The sequence below is a fragment of the Prenolepis imparis genome, unplaced genomic scaffold (genome assembly GCF_030444845.1).
Source record: "Prenolepis imparis isolate NDT839.2.m4 unplaced genomic scaffold, iyPreImpa1.0 SCAF_8, whole genome shotgun sequence".
NCBI lineage: Eukaryota > Metazoa > Arthropoda > Insecta > Hymenoptera > Formicidae > Prenolepis > Prenolepis imparis.
This window is the reverse complement of record NW_028141166.1, coordinates 1,491,213-1,518,150: the sequence shown is the minus strand read 5'-3', so window position 1 is coordinate 1,518,150 and position 26,938 is coordinate 1,491,213. Positions and strand designations below refer to the sequence as shown.

General features: G+C 37.8%; 3 protein-coding genes and 1 pseudogene across 3 annotated transcripts; 1 reads left to right on the top strand and 3 right to left on the bottom strand.

Annotated features, from left to right (window-relative positions):
- Positions 1 to 137: 137 nt before the first annotated feature.
- Positions 138 to 17,177, top strand: LOC145939899 (uncharacterized; annotated as a pseudogene).
- Positions 17,178 to 21,340: 4,163 nt separating this feature from the next.
- LOC145939898 (uncharacterized) lies at positions 21,341 to 22,930 on the bottom strand. Its single transcript, XM_083044530.1, has one exon. It carries the CDS (start codon positions 22,928 to 22,930, stop codon positions 21,341 to 21,343), a length of 1,590 nt encoding a protein of 529 aa, XP_082900656.1.
- Positions 22,931 to 23,819: 889 nt separating this feature from the next.
- On the bottom strand, positions 23,820 to 25,160 carry LOC145939897 (uncharacterized). The gene has a single exon (XM_083044529.1). The coding sequence runs from the start codon at positions 25,158 to 25,160 to the stop codon at positions 23,820 to 23,822; it is 1,341 nt and encodes a 446-aa protein (XP_082900655.1).
- Positions 25,161 to 25,482: 322 nt separating this feature from the next.
- Positions 25,483 to 26,556, bottom strand: LOC145939896 (uncharacterized). The gene has a single exon (XM_083044528.1). The coding sequence runs from the start codon at positions 26,554 to 26,556 to the stop codon at positions 25,483 to 25,485; it is 1,074 nt and encodes a 357-aa protein (XP_082900654.1).
- Positions 26,557 to 26,938: the final 382 nt, after the last annotated feature.

The window sequence follows — 26,938 nt, the reverse complement described above, 5'->3', positions numbered from 1 at the left end:
GAGATGAAGAGAAACCATTCGGCTTGATCAGAGCCGAACGAAAGTTGCTGCCCAATCACGGTAACCAATGTTAACCAGTGATAGCAAGTATTATTTGTAGCTGGCACTCAGAAATTACGCCGTAACAGGCACTGCCAATGGCGGACACTAAGGTCGCCCCTTTGAAGCTCGATAGCTTCCCTTTGGTATGTTGCTGCCCTCAATGTATAGGATCTCAAAGATCGAAATTGGCAAGAATTTGGCTCCGAAGGAATCATCCAAAGATGATGTCTTTATTTTGTTGCTGCCCTTAAGGAATCTTTTGGCACAAAAGCTACTTAAAGCGGAGAGCGAAAGCAAAACACGTCCGTACTTCTTGTTGCCAGGAAGAAGATGGAAAACGGAAGCCAGCCGCTCGCTTGTCTTTACAGCGACAGCGCTACTACGAGGTAGCACTGTCGGTAATTTTGACCGACTGATGAACCATGGCGTGATCGGAGTCGGTATTGTCCTATGATTCCGTAACAAGTATTATAAGCGTCAAAAGGGCTATACAGGGTGTCCCAGAACTGGCGAAGAAGCTTTTAATGACAGATTCTTCATGAAATTCTAAGTCGAAAAGTTCTTTACAAAAATGTGATCCAATGAATAGAATTTGAATGGTGAGGCATTGAAGTTGACGTATGGGAGCGCATGAAATTCGCGCGGTCAGGAACGTAACGGCCAAACTCGGCACGGTTACAACTTATAATTCGTGTATCGCGCCGATGCGTGTTTATCGTTACTCTATAATATTCTGTTATTAATAATATGAATTAATTATTCTCATTAATAATAATATTTATCTTTATCAATTAATAATTTTGTGTACTTGACCTACTGGTTGAATATCCTTAAACTATTTGAAATTTTTTATATTCTTCTCTGAAACTTTATTTCAATATTACACTATTATTTAATTATTCATTAACTATTTATTTATTTTTTTCTATTTTTCAATATTTATTATTTACTCATTATTTATTAATTTCAGTTATTTGAGTAATTAATTAATTAATTGATAAAATTATGATTAATTTGTTATTTATTAATTTATTTTAAATTTGTCATTTGTTAAGTTAGTCTAATCAATATCTCGCATATCCCATAGTTTAAGGATATTCAACCAGTAGGTCAAGTACACAAAATTATTAATTGATAATTATAAATATTATTATTAATGAGAATAATTAATTCATATTATTAATAACAGAATATTATAGAGTAACGATAAACACGCATCGGCGCGATACACGAGTTATAAGTTGTACCCGTGCCGAGCTTGGCCGTTACGCTCCTGACCGCGCGAATTTCATGCGCTCCCATACGTCAACTTCAATGCCTCACCATTCAAATTCTATTCATTGGATCACATTTTTGTAAAGAACTTTTCGACTTAGAATTTCATGAAGAATCTGTCATTAAAAGCTTCTAAGCCAGTTCTGGGACACCCTGTATAATTATATACACACATATGTAATTATTAATTCTATATTATATTTTATCGAATACACTCGCGTACATACATACTCATATAAAAAGGCACATATACGTATATATGTATATACATATATATATACATATATTCCCTATTAAATTCTATAATAATAATTACATATATACATATATATATCTTTTCGCAACTATATGAAAATAAGGGCACTTAAAATAACAACACCAAAACACAGGAACATTTGAAATCAACGTATTCTTTATTTACTCAATATATAACACCTATTGTTTGATAAATACAAATATTAAAAGAACATACATTATAAAAACAGTGATAATAACATCACGACTAAAAATAGATATACAAATGTTGCTGTGCAAATATAATACAACGGTTATAATATTCAAACTCTCTCGCGAGACCCTATCATTCTGAGACACGTGGAAATATTGTAACCGCCTGTCTCCGTAATCTGGGGGTAGCCCAGAGGTACATACAGGGTGATTCAAAACAACTGTTTGTCCTTAAAATGTCGTATTCCTGACTGAATTCTAAGACAATTTTTCCTTTGCCAAAATTTGATCCGAAGCTTAGTTTTCAAATTATTAAAAGAAATATTTAGCGAATTACGGCACGAGTACGGGCGGTAGGCAGGAGCGGCGTAACTCATTATCCGACGCGGGCAACTGTGTGAGGCGCTCGCTGCGATCAGCTGTTCGCTACACGCGATGTGTTTGTGTGTGTGTCTGTGTTTTGCGTGTGTGCGCACACACACACACACACACACACACACACACACACTCTCTCTCTCTCTCTCTCTCTCTCTCTCTCTCTCTCTCTTTCTCTCTCTCTCTCACTTACTCACTTTTATTCTTACCTTGTAGAGGTGTTTGATGACTTTTACTTCTGATGAATAATTGTTGCACGACTGTTAACAATGAGACATTCTCATCTGACACACCGAATAATAAACAAATTTTTCTTCTTTCAGAAATTGTATCCACATTTAGAACGAATACACTCACGCACTTGATCGAAAATAAAGAATTTATTTGTCGATTGTAACAGTTAATCACAATCTCGGTTACTACTGATTGATTATTAAAATCACTCACAAAAACGCGTTAAATGCAGAGCGCACGTTACTCGATGCGGATGACAATAGTCTGCGACGATGACAACAGACTGCGGTGACGCGACGCGACGCGACGATAACAATCACGGCGTTGCCGAACGTGAACGCGTACATACATTACATGTGATAATAATATGTATAATTTTTAAGTTATTAAAAAAAAACATATTATAATGTATTATAATACGTTATGCTTTACTTTTTTTTTTTTTTTAATAACTTAACATTATTTACTGTTTTGCCTTTTTTTCGCAAGCGAGACATAAGAAAAATTAATTTTAGGTTTTTGCGAACAAGATGTTCCACGTATGAATGTGTTGGTTGCTCTAAAAAGAGCGAGTTGTTTTTTGGCCGCTCTGAAAAGAGCGGATTTTTAGTTTTAAAAAAATTTATAATAAGTGCTCAAAATGACCACCATCGATTCTAACGCAAGCTCTCATGCGTTTTAATAGATTTCTTTGGACGTTCTCCATTACTTCTTCTTCGACATTCCAAATATCGGATTTTTTAAAAGAAGTCTCCTATTAGTAATGGAGAACGTCCAAAGAAATCTATTAAAACGCCTGAGAGCTTGCGTTAGAATCGATGGTGGTCATTTTGAGATTATTATACATTTTTTTGAAACTAAAAATCCGCTCTTTTTAGAGCGACCAAAGTCAATCCGCTCTTTTCAGAGCGACCAAAAAACAACTCGCTCTTTTCATAGCGACCAACACATTCATACGTGGAACATCTTGTTCGCAAAAACATAAAATTAATTTTTCTCATGTCTCGCTTGCGAAAAATAGTAAAACAGTAGATAATGTTAAGTTATTAAAAAAAAAGTATAACGTATTATAATACGTTATAATATGTTTTTTTTTAATAACTTAAAAATTATACATATTATTATCACATGTAATGTATATACGCGTTCACGTTCGGCAACGCCGTGATTGTTATCGTCGCGTCGCGTCGCGTCATCGCGTCACGTCGCGTCACCGCAGTCTGTTGTCATCGTCGCAGACTATTGTCATCCGCATCGAGTAACGTGCGCTTTGCATTTAACGCGTTTTTTGTGAGTGATTTTAATAATCAATCAGTAGTAACCGAGATTGTGATTAACTGTTACAATCGATAAATATATTCTTTATTTTCGATCAAGTGCGTGAGTGTATTCGTTTTAAATGTGGATACAATTTCTGAAAGAAGAAAAATTTGTTTATTATTCGGTGTGTCAGATGGGAACGTCTCATTGTTAACAGTCGTGCAACAATTATTCATCAGAAGTAAAGTCATCAAACACCTCTACAAGGTAAGAATAAAAGTGAGTAAGTGCGAGAGAGAGAAAGAGAGAGAGAGAGAGAGAGAGAGAGAGAGAGAGAGAGAGAGAGAGAGTGTGTGTGTGTGTATGTACGCACACACGCAAAACACAGACACAAACAAACAGTAACACATCGCGTGTAGCGAACAGCTGATCGCAGCGAGTGCCTCACACAGTCGCCCGCGTCGGATAATGAGTTGCGCCGCTCCTGCCTACCGCCCGTACTCGTGCCGTAATTCGCTTAATATTTCTTTTAATAATTTGAAAACTAAGCTTCGGATCAAATTTTGGCAAAGGAAAAATCGTCTTAGAATTCAGTCAGGAATACGACATTTTAAGGACAAACGGTTGTTTTGAATCACCCTGTATACGCCGCTCGCAAGGGATGATCATCATTATAGTCAATATATCACTATAGTTATCATAATAGTCAAATTTATTATTAAGAATCCAATTTCAGATCGATAAACTCATTTCAGAACATTCAGAATTAAATTCATTAAATTCAGAGAGAGATTATATACAGATAGAGCAGAACATTTATATCGATTTCTAGATACGATTCGCATTATTCAAGATTATTGAACAGTTATACTTATACTCAGTGATACTTATGAAATATATATACGTGTTATAATAAAAATTATAGTAATATTTATAACATATTTATTCACAAATCTGCAATTATCCAGCGCCCACGAAATATCATCGTAAGTATTTACAACATATCTAATTCATTCTCAAAGTGAACATTTTAATTAACCATTCAACCGAAATTTAATCTTATACTAACAAGTGAAGTGATTTAACTCATCTAACAAATACGTTCGAATAATAAATTAATCATTAACACTGTACGCTAACACACGACACGACTCCGCGACACTCGAATCTCATCGGCGTCCGTTGATACTCGCATCTTTCTACTGTCGCTCCACTCGACGAGCACTCTCCTTATTGCATGATACTGTTAACCTGAAATTAACCACAAGTTCAACTGATACATATATATATATATATATATCTTAATTATTATTTAAGACGATTTTACACTTATCTGAAAACAATTCGGTCTTCCATTAATATATTTTTATTCCATCGCGCGCCTCTTACAGGGCGTCGTACAGCTCCTATCCTTCTAAGCGCCTCCGAAAGGGCGAGCAATCCTCGACACTAGCTCCTTTTCTGTACCCATCTCTCGGAGAGCGCCTCAATAAGGGTGAACTTCTATCTATCCACAAGGTCACGCCTCTCTCAGGGCGATACGCACATCCATCTTAAGCTGTAATTAATGAAAGACAGAACCAATTAACAATATTTAAGAATTAATTAAATATTAGTAAATATAATCTATAGGCGAAGATATATATATATATATTTTAACAATCTAACCGACGAGTTAACTAACCGATAACAGGACATTAACTAATGAAATATAACAATATGGAAATCGCTAATATTTACGCGCTCGCTAATTATTTAGTAGCAAAATGGGACGAGGAAGAAGAGCCGGCAAAGCTCATCTAATAAAACGCTTGAGCCGAGCGTTATATACCGGAGACTTTTCTCGGACTTGTCACACCCGCCCACTATCGGAACAAGTGCAGATATGAATAGACTACCTCGCCTCTCGGAAGAGTGAAGCCGACGATTCGGAACCGGAAGTAGTTTTTGAATCACTGGCACGGAAACGACCCAAAGTCAAAAGTGTCATCATACTACCACGGACATTCCGCATCATAATGTCACGTCCGGCCGCTAACATTTTTCATTTTCTTATGTTTCTCATAAAAATAATTCTAAGTCCCTTAAGCGCTGTTTGAAAAGCGCGCCAGCGACGGCCATGATGTCTAACTCCGCCTAGTACCTAAACGTGGCGCTGCGTAGCGCCTAGGAACTTTCCCACCACGGCGAGCGCTCCCACTACGGCAAGCGTCCCCCACCTCGGGCCGCCGCAACGCCGAGCCGCCGAAACGAACGACCTCAGATCAGTCCCAAACTTAGTCAGTTCTAATCGCGACTCCAACCAGAGCAGTTCTACTCCGAACGCTCTCTAACTCTAAATTCTAGTTCGAATTCTAACTCTAATTCTAAATCTAATAATAAGCTATAACTCTAAGATTTGATTTCTTGTATTCAGTGCGTCTAGTGTTAACTTTAAATAAATTGTGTGTTTTATATTAACAATTCTAATATTTATTTGAAAATACAACCTCCTCTTTAACCTCACGCGTTTCTAGTTCTACATCTTACATTTATTCTCAAAATCTCTAAATCCAGTTGTTTCTCCAGCGTGCACGTGTCGTATAGTTCCTTATTAAATAAACTATTATCGATTACGAATTCTAGGCTGCGATTTAGAGAGGACGAACCGCTCATCGTCGCTAAACAATTCACTTCTTTTACTAAATTCTGGAACCTGTAGTGACTGTTTCGAGAGGCAACCCGCTCACAGTTATATACCGAAACAATAACCGACAGTGAGGACCGCCGCACGTCGACTTATTGTGAAAGTAACGCAGTCTCCAGAATGTTCTATATGATTTATAATGCCTAAGACACGCCGTGTAGGAAGGAAGAATCAGCTTCGTCGCGCGTTATTACCACCCGGCAAAACCAAACGAATATTCAGCTATTATCGGCACAGATTATTACAACGATCCTGAATACGAGGCATTATTCACCAAACACGTGCTACTAAGAGAGTGGCCAGCGAAATTATCGCAAATTGACATCGAAAACCCTGAGTTCCCGCCACTCGACATCCCAGATAACGACCCCCGCAAATCCGGGTACTTCCGACGCAGAGCTGAAGTCTTGTACGAACAATTCGAGAAGCCACTCCAAAACATCGGGGAACTGCCACCCACCAACTACAGCTCAACTAAAAGGTAAGTGAAAGAAATATCTCTCGTCAACTTAAGATCCTTCGGTCTCACTTAAAAGTAACAATAACGTTCTACATTAGTAAATGAACAAATTCTTCAACGGGCAAACCAAACTAAAATAATATTTAGTGTAGGGTCTTTCTGCAGAGTTTCAAAAGTGAAACTCAGTTTTTCTTAGAGTCATAAAAGTGAAACTCGGGTCCTGATAAAAAAAAGGTTCAGTGATAAAAGTGAAACTCGGGTCTGATAGAAAAAAAGGGTCAGTCATAAAAAACAAGGGAGCGATTTCTCTTTCCGAATTCTTTGGCCGGTTTCACTTTTTGTGCTAGAATAAGAGAACGAATATTTTCCAACATTAACACGCTTTAATTGTTTAAACAATATAATACTCATGTGTCCGCGTAGTTTCTCCAACTATATTATTCCACCCTTTGAGGAGGAATATGAAACAATCGAGACTGTCGAGACGATTTATTGTCAACGTGCCACCGGATATATTCATCTAGGTACGGACGCCGCATTGTGCATGCCTTGTTACTTCAAATTAAGCACAAGCGAACAGTCTAATTGGGTAATTTCAGTAAAGCACCTTCTCATAATCGGCGAGTTGCCTACTGGAATAACGTGTTCCGTGTGTAATTTAAACAGACTGACACAAACTCGCGATCCACACCACCACTGTCTCATGTGTCAAATCGCGTATCTAAAGTATCTCGACGGAGAAGAAACTTCGTATACGAATAGTGACGGCAATATAGTAGTGACCGTTTTTCACGCGATTAAGAATTCGTTCGACAAGTACCCAGAATACCCTTGACTAAACAACGCAAATTCGTGTTCCCTACTCACTCTCATATCTATCCGCTCTCGACGCGTGACCATACATTCGGATAGCCTCCGTCGCGGGCAATCCCCGGAAGTAAATCTCCGAAAAGCGACGTTGTCTTGCGCAATAGTCCGAATACGTTGTTCGCGAAAATATACTCCGCGAATTATACCCCGCGACTCCGCGCGGACGTAACAATAATTAAGCTTCCCAGGGAACCGGAAGTCATAACCCTGGATTAAAAAGAATAAACATATTTACATAATTTGAAAAGTTAGCGTTATTTTCTTATCACAAGCAGTAACATAGTAAATAAGAGATAGAATTTATTACTCACATTTCCTTCAAGTAGAATAATACCGGCACCGAGACCGAAGCGTGCGTATTAATTTACATTCATAAGAATTATGTCGTCCTGATACGTCGCGTTGTCCTCATTAGTCCTGACCACGCGTGTTTCACCGCTCGGCCCGCGAGCCAGGCTTATTATCGCGTACCACTGTAGAGTAACGCAAGAACGCGTAAAAAATCTCCCATCAGGACGTCACAGTTTTTTATATGTTTTGATTCCTCGAACCTTCCAGATTTTCCTTTGTCTTTTCGCTACCTCTATTCTTTCGTCCGTTACCTTCGCTTCGATTGTTTTTATTTCAATATATGTCCGGGCACTAAACTTCTTTAACCGAAATCTGATACTTTGAAAATAAGAATACAATAAAATTGAAATATAAAATAATGTTCAAGATTGCAATAATCTATTCGCTTTAATTTTATTTCGGCTGTTATAATATTTCGCGGTCAAATAAATAGAAGAAAAAAGTTCACCTAGCTAGGAATACGTAGGTAATAAATTATTGAGGCAATTAAAATGTCAATAACAAATAACAAATACGCAACGGATACCGCACTGAGTCACAACTACCGACGTCGCGAAAGACATGCGCAAACTGTTCACGTGACTCTCAAGGACCAATCGATAGAACAATCGATTACCTCGCGCATGTCAGGCCCGTGCTTAATCCGCGCGGATCGCGAGGCAGCCAATGGCGCTAGGCGCCCTTGCGTCACCTCAACAACTCAAATTTTGCTGTAAATTTATTGGCGCGTGGTGACGTGAAGGGCTCTAGCACCGAGAGAATAAAAGAAGCGCTGACAAAAATTTTGGCGCCTTATCTCAGTATATCGCAGTCAAACCGCATTTCGCATCTCCGCTTATTGTTAAAACCGCAAATTCGTTGACGACCTCCGCTTACCATTGTACTTTGATTTTGATCACTCACTCTGAAACTTGATTAATTTTGTGTATTAGTATTGTGCGTGTATAATTTTTGTTAACCAGTCAATTTAATTTGATTAAACTTTGATATATAAAACCTGACTTATTTTCTCCGCGAGGCGCGTTCTCGAACAAATAAATTCTAATTTATTTGGGTTGTGGTATTTATCGCCACATTAATATAAAAATTTACCATATTATAAGCATCTTTATTTGATATAAACGCAATTACAAAAATGACTGCTATGTATTTATATTTGAAAAGTGATCTATTTATCTATTTATCTATTTATCTATTTATCTATTTATATATTTAAATTTTCTCTTCTGTGTTATTAAATATAGATAGCGATAATGGAAATAGTGATGATGGATCGAAGTACGTGCCTTCAGAAAATAAATGCACATCATCAGATGACAATAATGTAAGCTTACAAAAAGAATCAGCTGCAAAAAGATCTATATCCTCACAATCCAGTTTAGATATTTTAAAAATAAGTATAATCGGTACAGCATGCAATGATGAAGTGATGTATGTTGATAAAAGTAACGTTAAATCCAAACAGAACTGTTGTGTTTGAAACTGCAATCTCAACTCGCGCGGCATTTAGTAACAGTGCATCGTGATAAAGATGAAGTAAAAAAATTCACTGTATTGCCCAAAAAACATAAAGAAAGGAAGAAAATAATAGATATCCGTCGAAAACAAGGTAATTTCATATCAATACAAACGAGGACGTAAATACCGGACAATTAATTGTATCTAGATGGCCCAATGTAACTTCCACTAAGACTGCCACGGATTTTATTGCTAGTTCGAAATGCAAAGGATTTTTCGCAAAAAGTACAATACGTTACCATTCACGTAATTATCAGAAAAAGAATTTCAGTAAAAATAAGACTATTATGATTATGGGCAGAAGAGTAACGAGCAGACTGCATCACTTATCAAATAAAATATTTAAAATAGTGTTTCCTGTAATGAGAGACGAATAAGTGACACGTATTATAAGATACGACGAATTATTGATTGTCTATGCAAATAAATTGTGCACAAAATACAAAGCCCAACATCAGCATGACACAGTGATGCAAGATTTCACGCGCGACAGCCACTTCGCGACAGCCATCTTGCAGTGGAGGGGGTAGGTCGGCAGCACAGAGTGCACCGAAAAGATGAGAACCCTTATCCTTCGAACATATGTAGAAGAGGACAGGTATATATCTTTTGTCCTTTATTTTCTTTTGATAGAATAGAGCTACGAATTTCGAATTTCGAGCGAATCCGGAATACTGGCGATAGCGAGTAGGCGATGCGACCCAATATGCAAAAAGAAAATATAAAATATAATATAAAAAATATATTTAATATTATAAAATAATATTAATAAAATTAATATATTTTAAACATAAATTAAGTAACTTATATTTAAAATTTTAATTAAAAATAATTATTAATTAATAATAATTATAATTAATAATTATAAGTATATTTTATATATAAAAATCCACTCTTGGCCAATATATACGCCTTTCTATTAAAAAAGATTTTTTATCTTTAAAGAAATAATTGTAATAAAATAATATTTTAATTTATAAATATTGTTTAAGATTTTATTCTTTTTATTCCCTATTTATTTTGTACTAATGTACGACGTACATATTGTTGCTCAACGGAAACCGCGAGAAGGTGGTGGTTTCTTCCGTCAAAAAATTTAAAATATTGTATATTGGGAAATGTATTTCAATCATTATATTCGGCTTCCCGACGAGCCGTGTTTACCTTTTTTGCGCGTGTTGATCGTTTTACGCGCGTCTCGTCTTGTCAAGCAGCTCTCCAATCAGCTGTTTGACACAATAACAATCTAGCGACAGGTTTTTGACATTTATGTCTTCGAAATTCGTCGAGTCAGCTGTAGACCGTTTTACTATAAACATCTCTCGTTTTCGAGCAATTAGCTCTTGATCAGTATATATATTTCGCTTTAACAAATAGTATAAAGTAACGAAAAATGTGTGTTGAATTGACGAAGCCCCGAAAAGCTCGTAAGCGAAGTTTTGCAGAAGCTTGGCTTACAGACGACCGATACAAATCTTGGGTATGTAAAGTATTATCTGATAGTAGTCTTTATTTTATTGCAGTATATGCAATAAAACTTTTTCGTGCAATTCAACATACATATTAAGACATGCTGACTCCGCGTATCAACAAAATAATATTAAAAAGAATACATTATCATCTGATAATAATAGTAATGATAATGTTGAGATACCAATAAAAAAATCGCGTAAATCAATATTTAAAAAAGAATGGTTAGATATTGAAGAATTTAAACTTTGGTTGCGTGAAGTGCCACATGACGAAAGTTTATTTTTTTGTTTGATTTGCGATAAATCTATCGCTAGTAGTTTATCGCAAATCCATCGTCATGCAGAATCCAAAACACATATAAATATATATAAAAAATATCTAGAAAAAATCAATCAAATTTAGAAGATTTAAATATGCAAAATAAATCTCTTTTGCCATTTAATGAGCGTAAAAAATCTGCGGAAATCAGATATGCAGCATTAATTGCTGATAAAAACATTTCTCATCAAAATGCAACAGAGATTCTTACATTTTTTCAACAAATAGGAGAAGATCCTGACGTATTGAAAAGCATGAGCATGATTCGAACGAAATGTAAAAGCATTATTACAAACGTTTTGTGTCCGATTGAGACGGATCGTGTCGTCAATAAAATTCAAAATACAAAGTTTTCAGTTTTTATTGACGAAACATCAGACATATCTAATAATAAATGGATGACTTTTTTTGTCCGATACGTTGATTCGGAGACATTAGATGTTCGCTCGCAATTAGTCAAATTAATCGATATTGATGCCAAAGATTCAAGCGCAGAAAAGTTGTTTCAGGCATTTAAATGTGAAATGTGGAAACTGCAGATACCATTTCCAAATATTGTTGCCTTATCGTGCGATAACGCATCTGTTATGACAGGGAAATATTTATCGTTCAAAAAAAAGTTGGAAGAACTATGTCCACGTTTACCAACTTTAACATGCCCTTGCCACTCCGCTGCATTAGCAGCGCATACTGCATGTAATAAAATACCTGCGTATTGCAATGAATTTATAAAAAAAATTTCTAATTATTTGAACAGCAGCCCAAAACGTACAGCAATTTTCAGAGAATTTTGTGAATGTTTCCAAGAAACAAATCGCAAAATATTAAAATTATGTGATACACGCTGGCTGTCTCATTATTTATGTGTCGAACGACTTCTTGAATCTTGGGATACAATTAAATATTTTCTTACCGAAATGGTTGTAAGGGGAAAAAAAAATTCTGGAGAATATCTACTGTCTATGATGAACAACGTAGAACTAAAAGCTTATTTTCTTTTTTTAAAATATACTTTAAATTTCTTTAATGCATTTAATACATTTTTTCAAGCATTAGAAACCAGAATTCATTTATTACAACCAAAATCCAAAAAATTTATTTTCCAAATCTGCAAAAATTTTTTAAAAGAAGAGCATTTACAACCATTTTCTGAAAATATTGCATTCTCTCTAAAGGAGAATCAAAAAGATCTTAATGAAGTTACTTTGGGTTCAGAATGTGAGGAATATCTTAACGAATTACTACTGGAAGGTCACGTAGACATTGTTAAAATTATTTGAGAAAATTGTTTAACATTTTATGTGACTGCTGCAGAAGAAATTCGTAAAAGATTACCAATAAATGACACATTTTTATCACAATTAATAGTTTTTCAACCATTTGTAAGCTTATTTTATAATAGAGAAACATCATTCTATAACGTTTCTTTCGTCATTAAAACTATTAGCGGTTTTGATGAAGATGCTTTAAAAACAGAATGGATTGCATTAGAATCAGATTTTACAATGGAAGAAAAACAAAGCCTCACTAAATTAAATTTTGATAATGCTTGGAAAGAAATTTTACAACGTCGAGACACCAATAATAATGCTAAATATCCTAATTTAAAAAATGTTATAAATACTATTAGATCGCTTCCAAATTCTAATGCCGATCCGGAGAGAATGTTTTCTCTTTTAAATAATGTAAAAACAAAAAAAACGTAATAAATTTTTGTCGGCTTCTGTTAATGCTATTTGTGTATTTAAATCTGCATTAAAGACGAGGGAAGAAACAGCTATAAACATGCAAGTTAATGAAAAACATTTGTTTCTTATGTCGGCGGACAAATTATATGCTACTGCTGTAAAAAAAATAAAAATATTTTAAAGCTACATGCTGCAGACGCTGATGTTGCCGACATACCTGGTCCCTCGTCTTATTAATAATACATTTTATTTAAAAGACGTCATGCTTATAAGCATGTAAGAAAATTGTGTATATAAATATATAATAAATATATATATAAATAAATATATATATACAATTCACAATATGGTAGGCTAGAAAGAGCCAACGCAGTTGTTAAGGCGTCAGATATATAATTATTAAAGTCAAATTACAAAGATCTTCATATAAATAAAAATAATATATAAAAAGCGTACGTTTCGACCTGTATTTAGGTCATCTTCAGCGCAACAATATTGGAAAAAGCATTATTGAAAAACTTAATTAATAATGTTAATATATAAGAATGCATCCTATATCGAATTCGCTATGAAACCGCAGAGTAAAACCTTAAGTGCTGAGAATACGTGTCTCAGTCTTTATAATGTTAATATATAAGAATAAAACTCATCCTATATCGAATTCGCTAACAACCATGATTTTATATGGGATAAAGTTGAAGTGATGGATTATGAGTGCAATTATAACAAAAGATTAATTTCGAAAATGATTTTCATTCAAAGACAAACTAATAGGCTGAATTTGCAGACAGACACAGATCCATTACATCATAATTATTTTAACGCGATCAACAGACTTTCTAAAATTTGATTTACTTGTGATTTTATGTTTGTTTATAATGTTGACTTATATTGTTGATATGACTACGTAGAAATTCATGCTCACATATTTAGCGTCCCTGTCCTTCCAAGGACAGATCCATTTTATTCTTACATTAGTGTTTTAAGAAGATTTTCAAATTTATGCCGCAATCGTTATTGTTGGACTTACTGAATTACGAGTCGTGTTTCGTCGCAGCACGTTATATGTGAGTTAAATTCTTAGTGATTTTTGTGATTACCTTTATACCTTTATTAGATTGCGGATTTTTACGCAATCTTGTAAATACAACCACACAGGTATACTGGTCAACATATAACTCTTTCGCTCTCCGGCTTTTCAATCGTTGAGTGAAAAGATGTGCAGGCGAGGAATAGATGACCGTTTTCATATAAAGACTGAGACACGGATTCTCAGCACTTAAGTTTGTACTCTACGGTTTCATAGCGAATTCGATATAGGATGCGTTTTATTCTTATATATTAACATTATAAAGACTGAGACACGTATTCTCAGCACTTAAGGTTTTACTCTGCGGTTTCATAGCGAATTTGATATAGGATGCATTCTTATATATTAACATTATTAATTAAGTTTTTCAATAATGCTTTTTCCAATATTGTTGCGCTGAAGATGACCTAAATACAGGTCGAAACGTACGCTCTTTATATATTATTTTTATTTATATGAAGATCTTTGTAATTTGACTTTAATAATTATATATCTGACACCTTAACAACTGCGTTGGCTCTTTCTAGCCTACCATATTGTGAATTGTTTTATTCTTGAGAGCCTTACTAATTTTAAGTTTAATTATATATATATATATATATATATATATATATATATACGTATACAATTATATGCATATATGTATATAATATATAATATATACTCGTATATATATATATATATATGCATACAATGTAAACATATATGTATATATATACACACACACACATACACATAATATATTTATATGACGAAGTATATTGGGATGCAATTCACTTTTTATTAATTAATTATATATAATTGACTTTTTATTTCTTTTTTATTTATTTTATTAATTTTTTTATTAATTTTTTTTTATTTTAATTACTTATTTACTTAATTATTTATTTAATTACTTAATTACTTAATTATTTATTTTTATTATTTTATAATTTTAATATTTTTTTAATAATGACATTTCCCAATATAAAATATTTTAAATTTTTTGACGGAAGAAACCACCACCTTCTTGCGGTTTCCGTTGAGCAACAATATGTACGTCGTACATTAGTACAAAATAAATAGGGAATAAAAAGAATAAAATCTTAAACAATATTTATAAATGAAAATATTATTTTATTACAATTATTTCTTTAAAGATAAAAAATCTTTTTTAATAGAAAGGCGTATATATTGGCCAAGAGTGGATTTTTATATATAAAATATACTTATAATTATTAATTATAATTATTATTAATTAATAATTATTTTTAATTAAAATTTTAAATATAAGTTACTTAATTAGAAAATAGAAAGGCTATTCGAGCCATACGCGGATGTCGGTGCGTCGATTCCAACGAAAATTAATTTTTCGTTGGAATCGGGAACCGAACTCAATCGGGAAACGAACCCGAGACCTTTCGCTTGCCGGGCGACTGCTCTCACCATCTGAGCTATTCAGACCCTTCGACTCTATACTTCTCTCTGCCTTGATAAATAAATATTTGTAAATAATGCCTTATTCAGCCGGCGTGAATTAAACACTAAGAATATAACGGCTCTCTATATATTAAATATAAATTAGAAAATAGAAAGGCTATTCGAGCCATACGCGGATGTCGGTGCGTCGATTCCAACGAAAATTAATTTTTCGTTGAAATTAACTAATTGTGCACGGGGCACGAATTTTGCTTGGTACACTACCAAGACTTTTATTTGGGAATACATCCATATTAGATTTTTAATTCCCATATTACCCTTTAACCCTCCTACAGAATTATAGGCGAGAAAAATATAAATCCGAAAGTCGCTGAATCGGGACTTTCGGATCTATATTTTTCTCGCCTATAATTCTGTAGGAGGGTTAAAGGGTAATATGGGAATTAAAAATCTAGTATGGATTTATTCCCAAATAAAAGTCTTGGTAGTGTACCAAACAAAATTCGTGCCCCGTGCACATTTAGTTAATTTCAACGAAAAATTAATTTTCGTTGGAATCGACGCACCGACATCCGTGTATGGCTCGAATAGCCTTTCTATTTTCTAATTTATATTTGATATATAGAGAGCCGTTATATTCTTAGTGTTTAAGTTATTTAATTTATGTTTAAAATATATTAATTTTATTAATATTATTTTATAATATTAAATATATTTTTTATATTTTATATTTTCTTTTTGCATATTGGGTCGCATCGCCTACTCGCTATCGCCAGTATTCCGGATTCGCTCAAAATTCGAAATTCGTAGCTCTATTCTATCAAAAGAAAATAAAGGACAAAAGATATATATCTGTCCTCTTCTACATATGTTCGAAGGACAAGGGTTCTCATCTTTTCGGTGCGCTCTGCGCTGCCGACCTACCCCCTTCACTGCAAGATGGCTGTCGCGAAGTGGCTGTCGCGCGTGAAATCTTGCATCACTGGCATGACATGATTTGAGCCAGATTATGCGTTCTCGGACGTTTTTTATTGGCACTGAAGAAAATTAATAAAGATGTCGAAGACTTCCAATCAATCTATCATCCTAAAGTTTACGATTATTGCATCTCTGCAATTAATATAATCGCTGGTTATAACGACGAAGAAAAAATGTATAAAGCACCCGCTACTGCATCTACGTTATCAACATTAATTAAACAAATAGAAAACATCTTTATTGCAGAATGCATAAAAGAAGAAGATGCAGATAAAAAGAAATTCGCGAAAGATTTTTTGAAATTGTTTACTGTTGACATTGGAATAAATGTGAACAAAACTGTAACAGAAACTCAAACAGCTCACAAATGACATAAAAAAGTCATCCTCCTATCACGAGAAGATATTAATTCTCTATATAAATATTTGAAAAAAACAAGAAAAGAATCTTACATGGCATTACAAAAGTCTTTCTCTTATTCCAAATGGCTCTCTTTACCAAAGGTTACATTGACATCTATTCACGTATTTAACAGAAGGTGAGCAGGAGAAATAGAAAGAGCACTTATTGAAGACTGTAAAACTTACGAAAAAGTAATTGAACATATGAATAGCGATATTTATAATACATTATCAACAGAAAATAGAAAAATTGCAGAAAAATATGTCAGATTTTGCATACGTGAAAAATTAGGGCGTACTGTGTCAGTTTTACTACCAAATGAATTATTCGATTGTGTTACTTTAATTTTAAAATAGCGAAAAGAAGCTAACGTACCAACCAAAAATCCATATATTTTTGGATTACCTGGATTTAACAACCATAGATAAGGATATCTTAGAGCTTGCGTTTTAATGCGCCAATTTGCAAAATAATGTAATGCAAGTTCTTCTACAACTTTGCGCGGCACGATATTAAGGAAACACATAGCGACGCATTGTATTCAATTGAATTTAAATGATGTTGAAGTTGGCTACATTTATGGGCCATGCAGACAAGATACATAAACAGCACTATAGGCAGCCACAGGCAAGTCAAGATATTTAAAAAATTTCTCAATATTTAGAAGCGGTTCAAGGAGGTGCACAAAATTTGAATAACGAATCTTCATCAGATAGTGAAATCGAAAATCTTAACGATTCTTTTAACATCAGTAATAATTGTTTAATTTATCGACTGTAATAATACTACAAAAGGTAAGAGAAATTGATGTTTTAATTGTTATATACAAAAATAATATAATAAAATACTAATATATAAAGAAGTAAAGTTTGTTCCATTGTTCGGGGTTATTTCAGAAACTATTGAACCGATTTAAAAAATTCTTTTAGTGGTGGATAGCTTAGATCTTCCCGAGTAACATAGGCTATGTGCCGTCGTGTTAGCCGAGCAGTAAAAAAGAACGTTTGCAAAGTCGTACAAAAATTTGTTCTTTAAGCTGCATATTCTAATTTAACGTTTAATAGCTCCATAATAATAAGCTCCATATGACTACTGATGATGAAGATGAAACTAAATAGATTGGTATTCATGTTATTGATATTTTATAAGGAATTAAAAAATTAAAGAATTAAAGAATACTTTGAAAGAAAATATTTTTGGGTTTACAATTCAATATTATTAATTATTAAATTAAACAAATTCTTTATGTACAAAAATAGGTGTTATTCTATTATAATTGATTTAAAGAATCAAAAGTTATAATTAAGTTATTTAATACAATTAAATTAATTTTTAATTAAATTGTTAGAATGATTTTAATCAAATTTAAAATAATTAAAATGACGATTGTATAGGTTTAAATCTATGATTAACATGCAAATTAATTTCCAGATTAATATCCAAAATATAACCCTGGATATATAATAAAGATTTATTTTGTATTTTAGTGATGTTTAATGTTAATAATATATTTTGTAAAAACAATTAAAAAAGCTTACTATAGATCTGTTTGAACGCACGGCAAGCATTTTTCGAGGATTAAAGTGTTTCTCGCGAGAGCTTTACATTTTCTCAGTTAGTACCGCCATTACACCGATAGATGGCTTCGCGGCGAACTGTCTTTCCGTAGTCAAGAAATGGTTACAGGAGGCATATAAGGCGATCAAAGAGTTCTTTCTTTTGGGATGGTAACGTGAGAAAAGAAATTGTGCGTATACTCTTACAATGTTTTATGCTTAATGAGTCTTTATTTTTATCTCACTTCCACAGGCTTAAGTTTTGAAAATTATTTTATGTTGATTATATCGAAGCATCCCTGGCATTAGTGATACTGGCATCAGTGATAGAACATCGCGTCGGCATTCGCGCGAGTAGGCAGTACGTGTAGTAGCTCTTATCAAGCGAAAATGTAGTAACTCTTTTCAAGCATTCAAATAACATTTATAGGAATAGAGATTCTTTGTTTTCTGTGTAAATATTTGTAATTCGAAATGCCTAAAAGAAAATCACAGCTGTCTAAAAAAAACTTCTGATGCCAGGCGTATGCATTTAAATAGGCTTAATGAAACAGAAGAAGCATGAGAACCTCGGCTCTCTCAAAATATATTAGCATGTTCTTCTCGACAAGCTATGGAAGATTCTGATAAAAGAGAAATACGTTTACAACAGTCAAGTTACGTATGTCTAGAAAAAGAAAACATGAGTCGAGTGTCGAAAGGTCGCAGCGTGAACGTGCCGCTAACTCCAGAATACGAACTTGCATTAATTTACGCAATTCAAGATCCGCGTTCGCATATGATCCGAACATTGACTATTGTTACGACCGTCGACTCCACTTGACGTCCACCGCCGCTCGTCACGTAAAATTTTCTTTTCTTCTTCCCGAACCACTGGCAACGCGCACGATTGTCTTATCACTTGGATATAATATTTTCCTTCACCCAACGCGCACCTGCAGCACACGGAATTAATTATCATAGACAATTATCAAACGTAAACACAACGCTGCACGTAAACAGATTTAAAGAGACAGTCAGTGGCGCCCTGTCACTGCACGTATATCAGCGCCGCCGCAATAATGCACAGCTGTACGATTCTCTCCTGAGATCTCGAAACTCTCTCTCTCGCGCGGGAAATCCAAAACCGCTCAAGGAACATTTACGTTCCACGTTTCCTTTTTTTAACAATACTTAAATATATATATATATATATATATATATATATATATATATATATTAAGAGAAGCAATTATATTATGTTAAATTAAGATAATTCTAAGTATTATATTATCTTTAATACTAACACTAGCATTAAGTCAATTGCAAGATTGAAACCTTAAAATAAAACTTGATAGGTATTAAATTAATTAAACACTAAAGTATAAATATATATATAATGAAAATATGTAATAAGCATATATTATTTTAACAAACAGTCTTGCAATAGTAATATTATTATTAAATACAGATATAAGTATTATAAGCGTCAAAAGGGCTGTATAATTATATATACACATATGTGATTATTAATTCTATATTATATTTTACCGAATACACTCGCGTACATACATACTCATATAAAAAGGCACATATACGTATATATGTATATACATATATATACACATATATTCCCTATTAAATTCTATAATAATAATTACATATATACATATATACAGGGTGTCCGGTAATAGTCGCATCAACCGTCGTGTGCAGGTAGAGCTAGTTAAACCGAGTAGAAAAGTCCTCTACCATTTTGCGATATTCTCAATAATAAGAGAGAAATAAATTAAAGAAAATCAGCCAATTCGCGCGATGATAAGCGTGCGGCGAGAAGAGATAGCCCACTCGGGGGTCCAGAGTTAGCGCTACTCGTATGGAGTTACTGTCTTTTGTAAAGCGCTCCTCCCCGCTTCATCGCGCGCTTAGCAACCATGTAACATTATACTGTTTCTTTTCGCCGCATGCTTAGTAACGATATAAAACTGGGCTGTCTCTTCTCGCCGTCGTCACGCGAATTGGCCGATCTTTATTAATTAATATCTCTCTTATTATTGAGAATATCGCAAAATGGTAGAGGACTTTTCTACTCGGTTTAACTAGCTCTACTTGCACACGACGGTTGATGCGACTATTACCGGACACCCTGTATATCTGTTGAAATAAAAGTCCGGTGAGAATTCTGGTTGGTTGGAGTGAGGCGGAAATATGGGCAGAAACCACTCAAACAAAAAAGGCGATGTTTCACTCAACAATATAATTAAATGGCAAAAATAATACTGGCCTGCTGCCAATGTACCTCAAAATAATAAATGTCTTTGGCAATTAATCACAGTTTTGAAGGTGAGCAGTCCGATTGTTCTTGATACACGTGCCGTTAAACGGGACCGGTAATGGCCGCACCGCGGATCACGCAGCACTTGTATGGGTTGATTGAGATTCACTTGTCGTTGTTCGTGGTCACTATGAGAGATTCTAGAATAGTTCCGTGGAGATAGAGAGTCCGAGAGATAGCACTGGTCCGTTATAGAGTTTTCTGATATCACTGTTTTGTCCGTTCGCTTACTTATGTTCACGTTTAGCCGAGAGAGAACTGCTCGAGGTAACCGGAAACGAAGTACTGAGACGATGATAGCGAGATCCTTTGAGAGACGACATGTGCGCACGATGATTGATGTGTTGCTCCTTGATTGGCCTAGTTACCTCAGGGAGATAGCCCGTGATTTGTGGGTCACGGCCGTGGGAAAGGGGGAGCGAGAATGCGTGTGAAGTCAGAAAGAGAGAGAATGAGAGAGCGAGTGATAGCGGGTGAGTGGGAGTGAGAACGAACAAGGAAGAAGTCGTTTAGGAGTTTAGATATTTTCCAAACATACTGCCCGCCTTCGGCAGCAGAGTTGCCGAATGTCCTTGAGGTGAGGGTTATGGTGAGCTATGTGGTGATGAGAGCTCTGGAGAAGTCGTTGAGTGATCCGATGGTACTGGTAACAGTGCTAACTTCGTGATAGGTCGCTTGAGTTCTGTTGTTGCCGTCTTGAGTGTGACTACCCGACAGAGTCCATCCGTTCCTTGATGTAGAGTTGTTACCCGTGCGAGAGGCCATTTTGATGGTGGAAACCGTTCGTCGGTGATGAGCACTAATGACCCGATCTGAATTTGATTGGAGGGGTGATGCCACTTGGAGATTGAAAGGTGTCGCAGGCATTCAGAGGACCACCGTGACCAGAAGTATTGAAGCCGTTGCTGGATGAGTTGCCAACGAGAAAGTCGTGAGGTGGGCACCGTTGAGAGAGAAGGTTCCGGGAGTGTAGCTAGCACTTCTCCGATCAGAAAATGCCCCGGTGTGAGAGCCGCCAAATCTTCAGGGTCGTCGGAGAGAGGACACAGAGGTCTAGAATTGAGAACCGCCTCGATCTGAACTAGAAGAGTTGTAAGTTCTTCATAGGTCAATATGGTCTCGTTGATTGTCCGAAGATGATGCTTTACGGATTTTACTGCCGCTTCCCATTTGCCGCCAAAATGTGGAGATGCGGGGGGGTTGAACCGCCAAGTAGTTCCGTCCTTGGTCAGTAGATGACAGAGTGTATTGAATTCCTTTGACCCTGAAGTGAATAGTCGCCGTAGATTGATATCTGCCCCGATGAAGTTGGTACCACAATCACTGAGTAGAATTTGGCAGATGCCCCGCCGTCCTGTTAATTGCCGATACGCTGCTATGAATCCTTCCGCGGAGTAGTCTGTAACTGCCTCAAGATGTACCGCCGAAGTTGCGAAGCAAACAAAGATTGCGAGCCAGCCTTTATGACACTTAGCCCTTCGTCCACGCCATGTCTTGAGAGTGAGAGGACCGGCGTAATCCACGCCTGTGGTGAGAAACGGGCGAGAGGGTGAGAGGCGAGAGGAAGGCAGTTGTCCCATGAGTTGTTGCGCTCTGATTCCTCGTTGTCGAGCACACCGAACGCAGCGGAGAATGTGCGATCTTACTGGTGCTCTGCCACCAATGATCCAGTAAGAACGTCGGAGATGTGTCAAGGTTGCCTGAGTTCCGCCATGGAGTGTTCGCCAGTGAGCGTCCGAGATGATGAGCCATGATAGATAAGCGTCTCGAGGTAATATGACCGGATGCTTCCAGTCCGCGTCTAGATGGGAGTGATTGAGCCGTCCACCGACTCTGAGGATGCCAGAGTAATCTATGAACGCAGTGAGCTTAGTGAGAGAATGAGACCTTGATAAGTGTGCTCCGTTTGAGATGACGACGAGCTCCGATGTAAAGTATGCCGCTTGAACCTTCCGTATCCAATACAACCGAGCTGATTCCAGGTCTCCGGGGATGAGTGGTGTGGCCAGAGATGATTGTGGTATTTTCCTTAGAACCGCGCAGGCCCGTTGGCAAAGGGCTGTGATTCGAAGCAACCGATTGAGCGATGAGTAGCGATGGAGAAGCTCCCAGAGAGACGGTTGCTTCACCGTTGATGAGAGTAGGAGACCTGGCCGTTTCTCGAGATCCGCCATAGAGTCTGGTTGTAACTGTGAGCTGGGCCAATGTTGAGAAGACTGTGCTAACCATGAGGGTCCGTTCCACCATAGATGATGTCGAGAGAGTTGACCCGGAGAAAGGCCACGAGAGGCACAGTCAGCAGGATTTTCCTTCCCAGAGACAAACCGCCATTGACCCTGTGGGACTTGTTCTTGAATTACTGCCACCCGATTGCGAACAAAATCCTTCCAACGAGATGGATGACTGTTGATCCATGTGAATGATACCGAAGAGTCCGTCCATAAGAAGATGGGGGCCTGAGGAATTTCTAGAGTCCTCTGCACGTAGTTGATGAGACGAGAGAGTATTACCGCCGCTGTGAGTTCTAACCGAGGAATGGTTAGTCGTTTGAGAGGCGCTACCTTGGTTTTAGCGCATACAATGGTGATGTGTGGGCCCTCTGAATCGGTGGTAAACCGCTGCCGCCATTGCCAATTGTGAGGCATCTGAGAAGCCGTGGAGCTCAACCGTTGAAACTGGGGTGAGGTATATCCACCGTGGAATATTGAGTTGCGACAAATCCGGTAACTCTTCGCGATATTGAGCCCATCGATGTTTGAGTTGTGGAGAGAGAGCATCATCCCAGCCGATTTTTTCTAGCCATAGTTCTTGAAGTAGCATCTTTCCCCTGATAGTCACCGGTGATAGAAAGCCGAGTAGATCAAATAATTGAGATATTTCCGAGAGAATTGTCCGCTTAGTGACATCCGCCTTGGAAGAGGCCTTGACTGAAAAGGAGAATTGGTCCGACCAAGATTGCCACGTGAGTCCTAGAATTTTGCTCTGAGGGTTGTCATATTGATGAGCTTCGGTTGAGGTGCCATCCACTGAGAGTGCCGTGAGTAGTTCCTGATGATTGCTTTGCTACTTAGCTAAGGGGAAGCTGCCCGCCTTGCAGAGCTCGATTACCTGAGCTGCCGTTGATATTAATTCCGATATGTTGTCGGCGCCGCCACAGATATCATCCACGTACCGCCCTTTTGTGAGAGGTGCGACCGCCATAGGATAGTTTTCTCCTTCATCTTCCACCAGTTGTAATAGTACTCGCATTGCTAAGAAGGGAGCCGACCGTGTGCCGTAAGTGATTGTTGTGAGCTGATATGAGTAGGCGTTGAGTTGCTCGTCTACCCATAGAATGCGTTGTAGGTCCCAATCATCCGGGTGCACCTTGATTTGCTGAAACATTTTGGTAATGTCCGTGATGAAAATGTATCGATGACGCCTAATCCAGAGAAGTACATCCGAAATATCCGGTTGAAGGTTGGCCCCCGTATGCAAGAAGTCATTGAGTGAGTGACCCGAACTGGTGAGGCTGGACCCATTGAAAACTACTCTCAGTTTGGTAGTGATGTTGTCTTCTCGAAGGACCCCGTGATGAGGAAGATAGTAAACTTTGAGAGGTTCCGGTGCCGAGGGAGGGACCCTGACCATATGTTGAAGACCTTCGTATTCAGAGAGGAATGACCGGTAGAGATTGGAGTACACTTGGTCAGTCGAGAAGCGCCTCAGTGTGCGTTGCAAACAGTGTTGCGCCGTTGATTTGGAAGCTCCTAGTTGGTCCGCCGAGGATGCGAGAGGTATTCGCACGATGTACCGTCCCGAACTATCTCGTCGATGCGTAGCTTTGAAATGAGCTTCACAGGTTGCGTCTTCCGGACTGAGTTGTGGGTTAGGAGAATCTGGAATCTCCTCTTGAACCCAAAATTTTGTGAGTAGTTCGTGAAGGTCATGATCTACGGATACTGGTTGAGCAGTGGCGCTGGATGAGGTTGAGGTTGAGATTGGGCCAAGGATGATCCATCCGAATACCGTGCGTTGGGCGATGGGTTCGTTTCTACTTCCTTTGCTGACTTCCGATTCGATGAGAAGACCATACGAGTCCGCTCCAATAATCATCTCTACAGGACTTGAATTGAGAAACTCCGGATCCGCTAGCTGAAGTCCTTGAAGATGAGACCACCGATGATCTGGGGCCGAAAATGACGGAAGAGGCGTAACCAATTCCGAGAGTACGTACGCCGAGATGCTGATGGTGTGGTGAGTGTGAGTTGACCGCAAGGTCAGTGAGACCGAACCTTGAGTTCGCTCAGTGTGAGATCCGCCGATGCCGGTTATGGGGATGGAGGCGTGCTGTCTGGCGAGTCTGAGCCGAGTGGACAGCCGCCTAGAAATGAAGGTGAGTTCAGATCCTGGATCGATGAGCATCCGTACCTTATGAGAATCTCCGCAGGGTGTTAAGATGAGAGCCTGACAAAAGTGGCGAGCAGGATAACCGGTCGGGTGGTGTGATGAGAATGTGCGCGTGCTACGTCCGCTGGAATGAGTCACTCCGAAGTGAATGAAACGTTGCTTTTGCTAGGTGAGGTAGAGCCTGAGGTCTGAGTAGCCGCCGTGTTAGATGATGAGGTGGCACCATGAAGTGGGGTTGAGGTGTGCCGCAGACCTTCCTGATGTATCATCGTGTGATGTTTGTTTCCGCATTCCCGGCACCGCTTCTCATTCTGACATGAGGTCGCGTTGTGTCTCCCTAAGCAATTGAAGCACAGCCTCTTTTCGATGACGACGTTCCTTCTGAGAAAAGCGGACAGGTTTCTAAATCGCGGACACGTGACGATGTAGTGAGGCTCCGAACAGAGTGCGCAGCCTGAGGATTCCGTCGTTCGGGGTGAGGCGATGGTGGTCCCGGTGCTCCAATCTCGATCCTCTCTAATGCTCTAGCTCGCCCGGTGAGGAACACCCTGAGGTCCTTGTATGAGGGTGAGTCCGTGGAGGAACCTAACTTTACCTCCCATGCTTCACGTGTCGCTGAGTCGAGCCGTTGCACAATGAGATGAACTAGCAGGTGATCCCAGTGTTGAGTAGGCGCTCCAAGGGAACTCAACGCATTGAGGGCCTCCGTTGTTGTATTGAGAAGCGAGTTGAGATCCTTTGCCGAGCGTTGTGTCACTGTATTGATGCGAAAAAGCCGATCCAGTTGAGCAGAGATGAGCAGGCGTTTGTTCTCATACCTTGAGACTAGAAGATCCCAGGCTGAAGCAAATGAGTCGTTCGAAAGAGGTAAGTTAGAGATGAGCTGTGCCGCTTCACCAGTGAGAGTGGTCCGGAGATAATGCATTTTTTCGACATTAGATAGGTCCGTATTCCGTCCGACTAATGAGGTGAACAGATCATGGAATGGCCTCCATGCTGAGAAGTCGCCTGAGAAGTTGGGAAGAGAGATTTCCGGAAGGTGACAGCGAGTTGATGCTTGGCTGCCGATGGTGAGGTTTGCGAGTTGAGAACCGGCGAGTGGATTGCCCTGGTCCTTTTCTTCAATGTGGATGAGGAGCTCCGCCTTTGCTTCCGCATAGAGTTGCAGACATTGATCAAAAATGCCCCTTTTGAAGTAATCATGGTCGAGGAGAGTATCGACCTTCGAGTCCGATAGTCGTTCGTGAGACGCCTCGAATTTTTGCCAGTTGCTGTCGATAAGGTCGAGCTTGACCTTGAGGACTTGTAATTGCAAGGTGGCAAAGGCAGCTTCCTTGCATTCGAGAGCGACAGACCGAATGTAATTAAATCGGTTCATTTGTAGCGAGATTTTGGCCTCCAGATTTGACATAATGAAAGCTCGGGTTGATTCGTTGAGTGGTCACAAGGTTGAGAAGATTCCGTTCCGAGAGAAGCACCGAGATGAGACTATACAATTTTGATTGAGAGTACTAAGCGCGAGTGTGTCGTATCACTCTCCGATGGCGTCGGCGAGGTTGAGTGTCACTGCGAGTCGTCGCGTAGCGCGAGCGAGAGAGAAGAGTACCGCGCGACGACAGCTGTTATCGAGACTATCGAATCTCTCGGGCACGAAGTAGTCCGAGCACCGACGAACGTGCCCGAACCGCGAAGCGAGACCGAAGGCAGAGAGAGAGAAAGAGAGAGAGAGAGAGAGAGAGAGAGAGAGAGAGAGAGAGAGAGAGAGAGAGCGCACTATGAGTCGGGAAGATTCC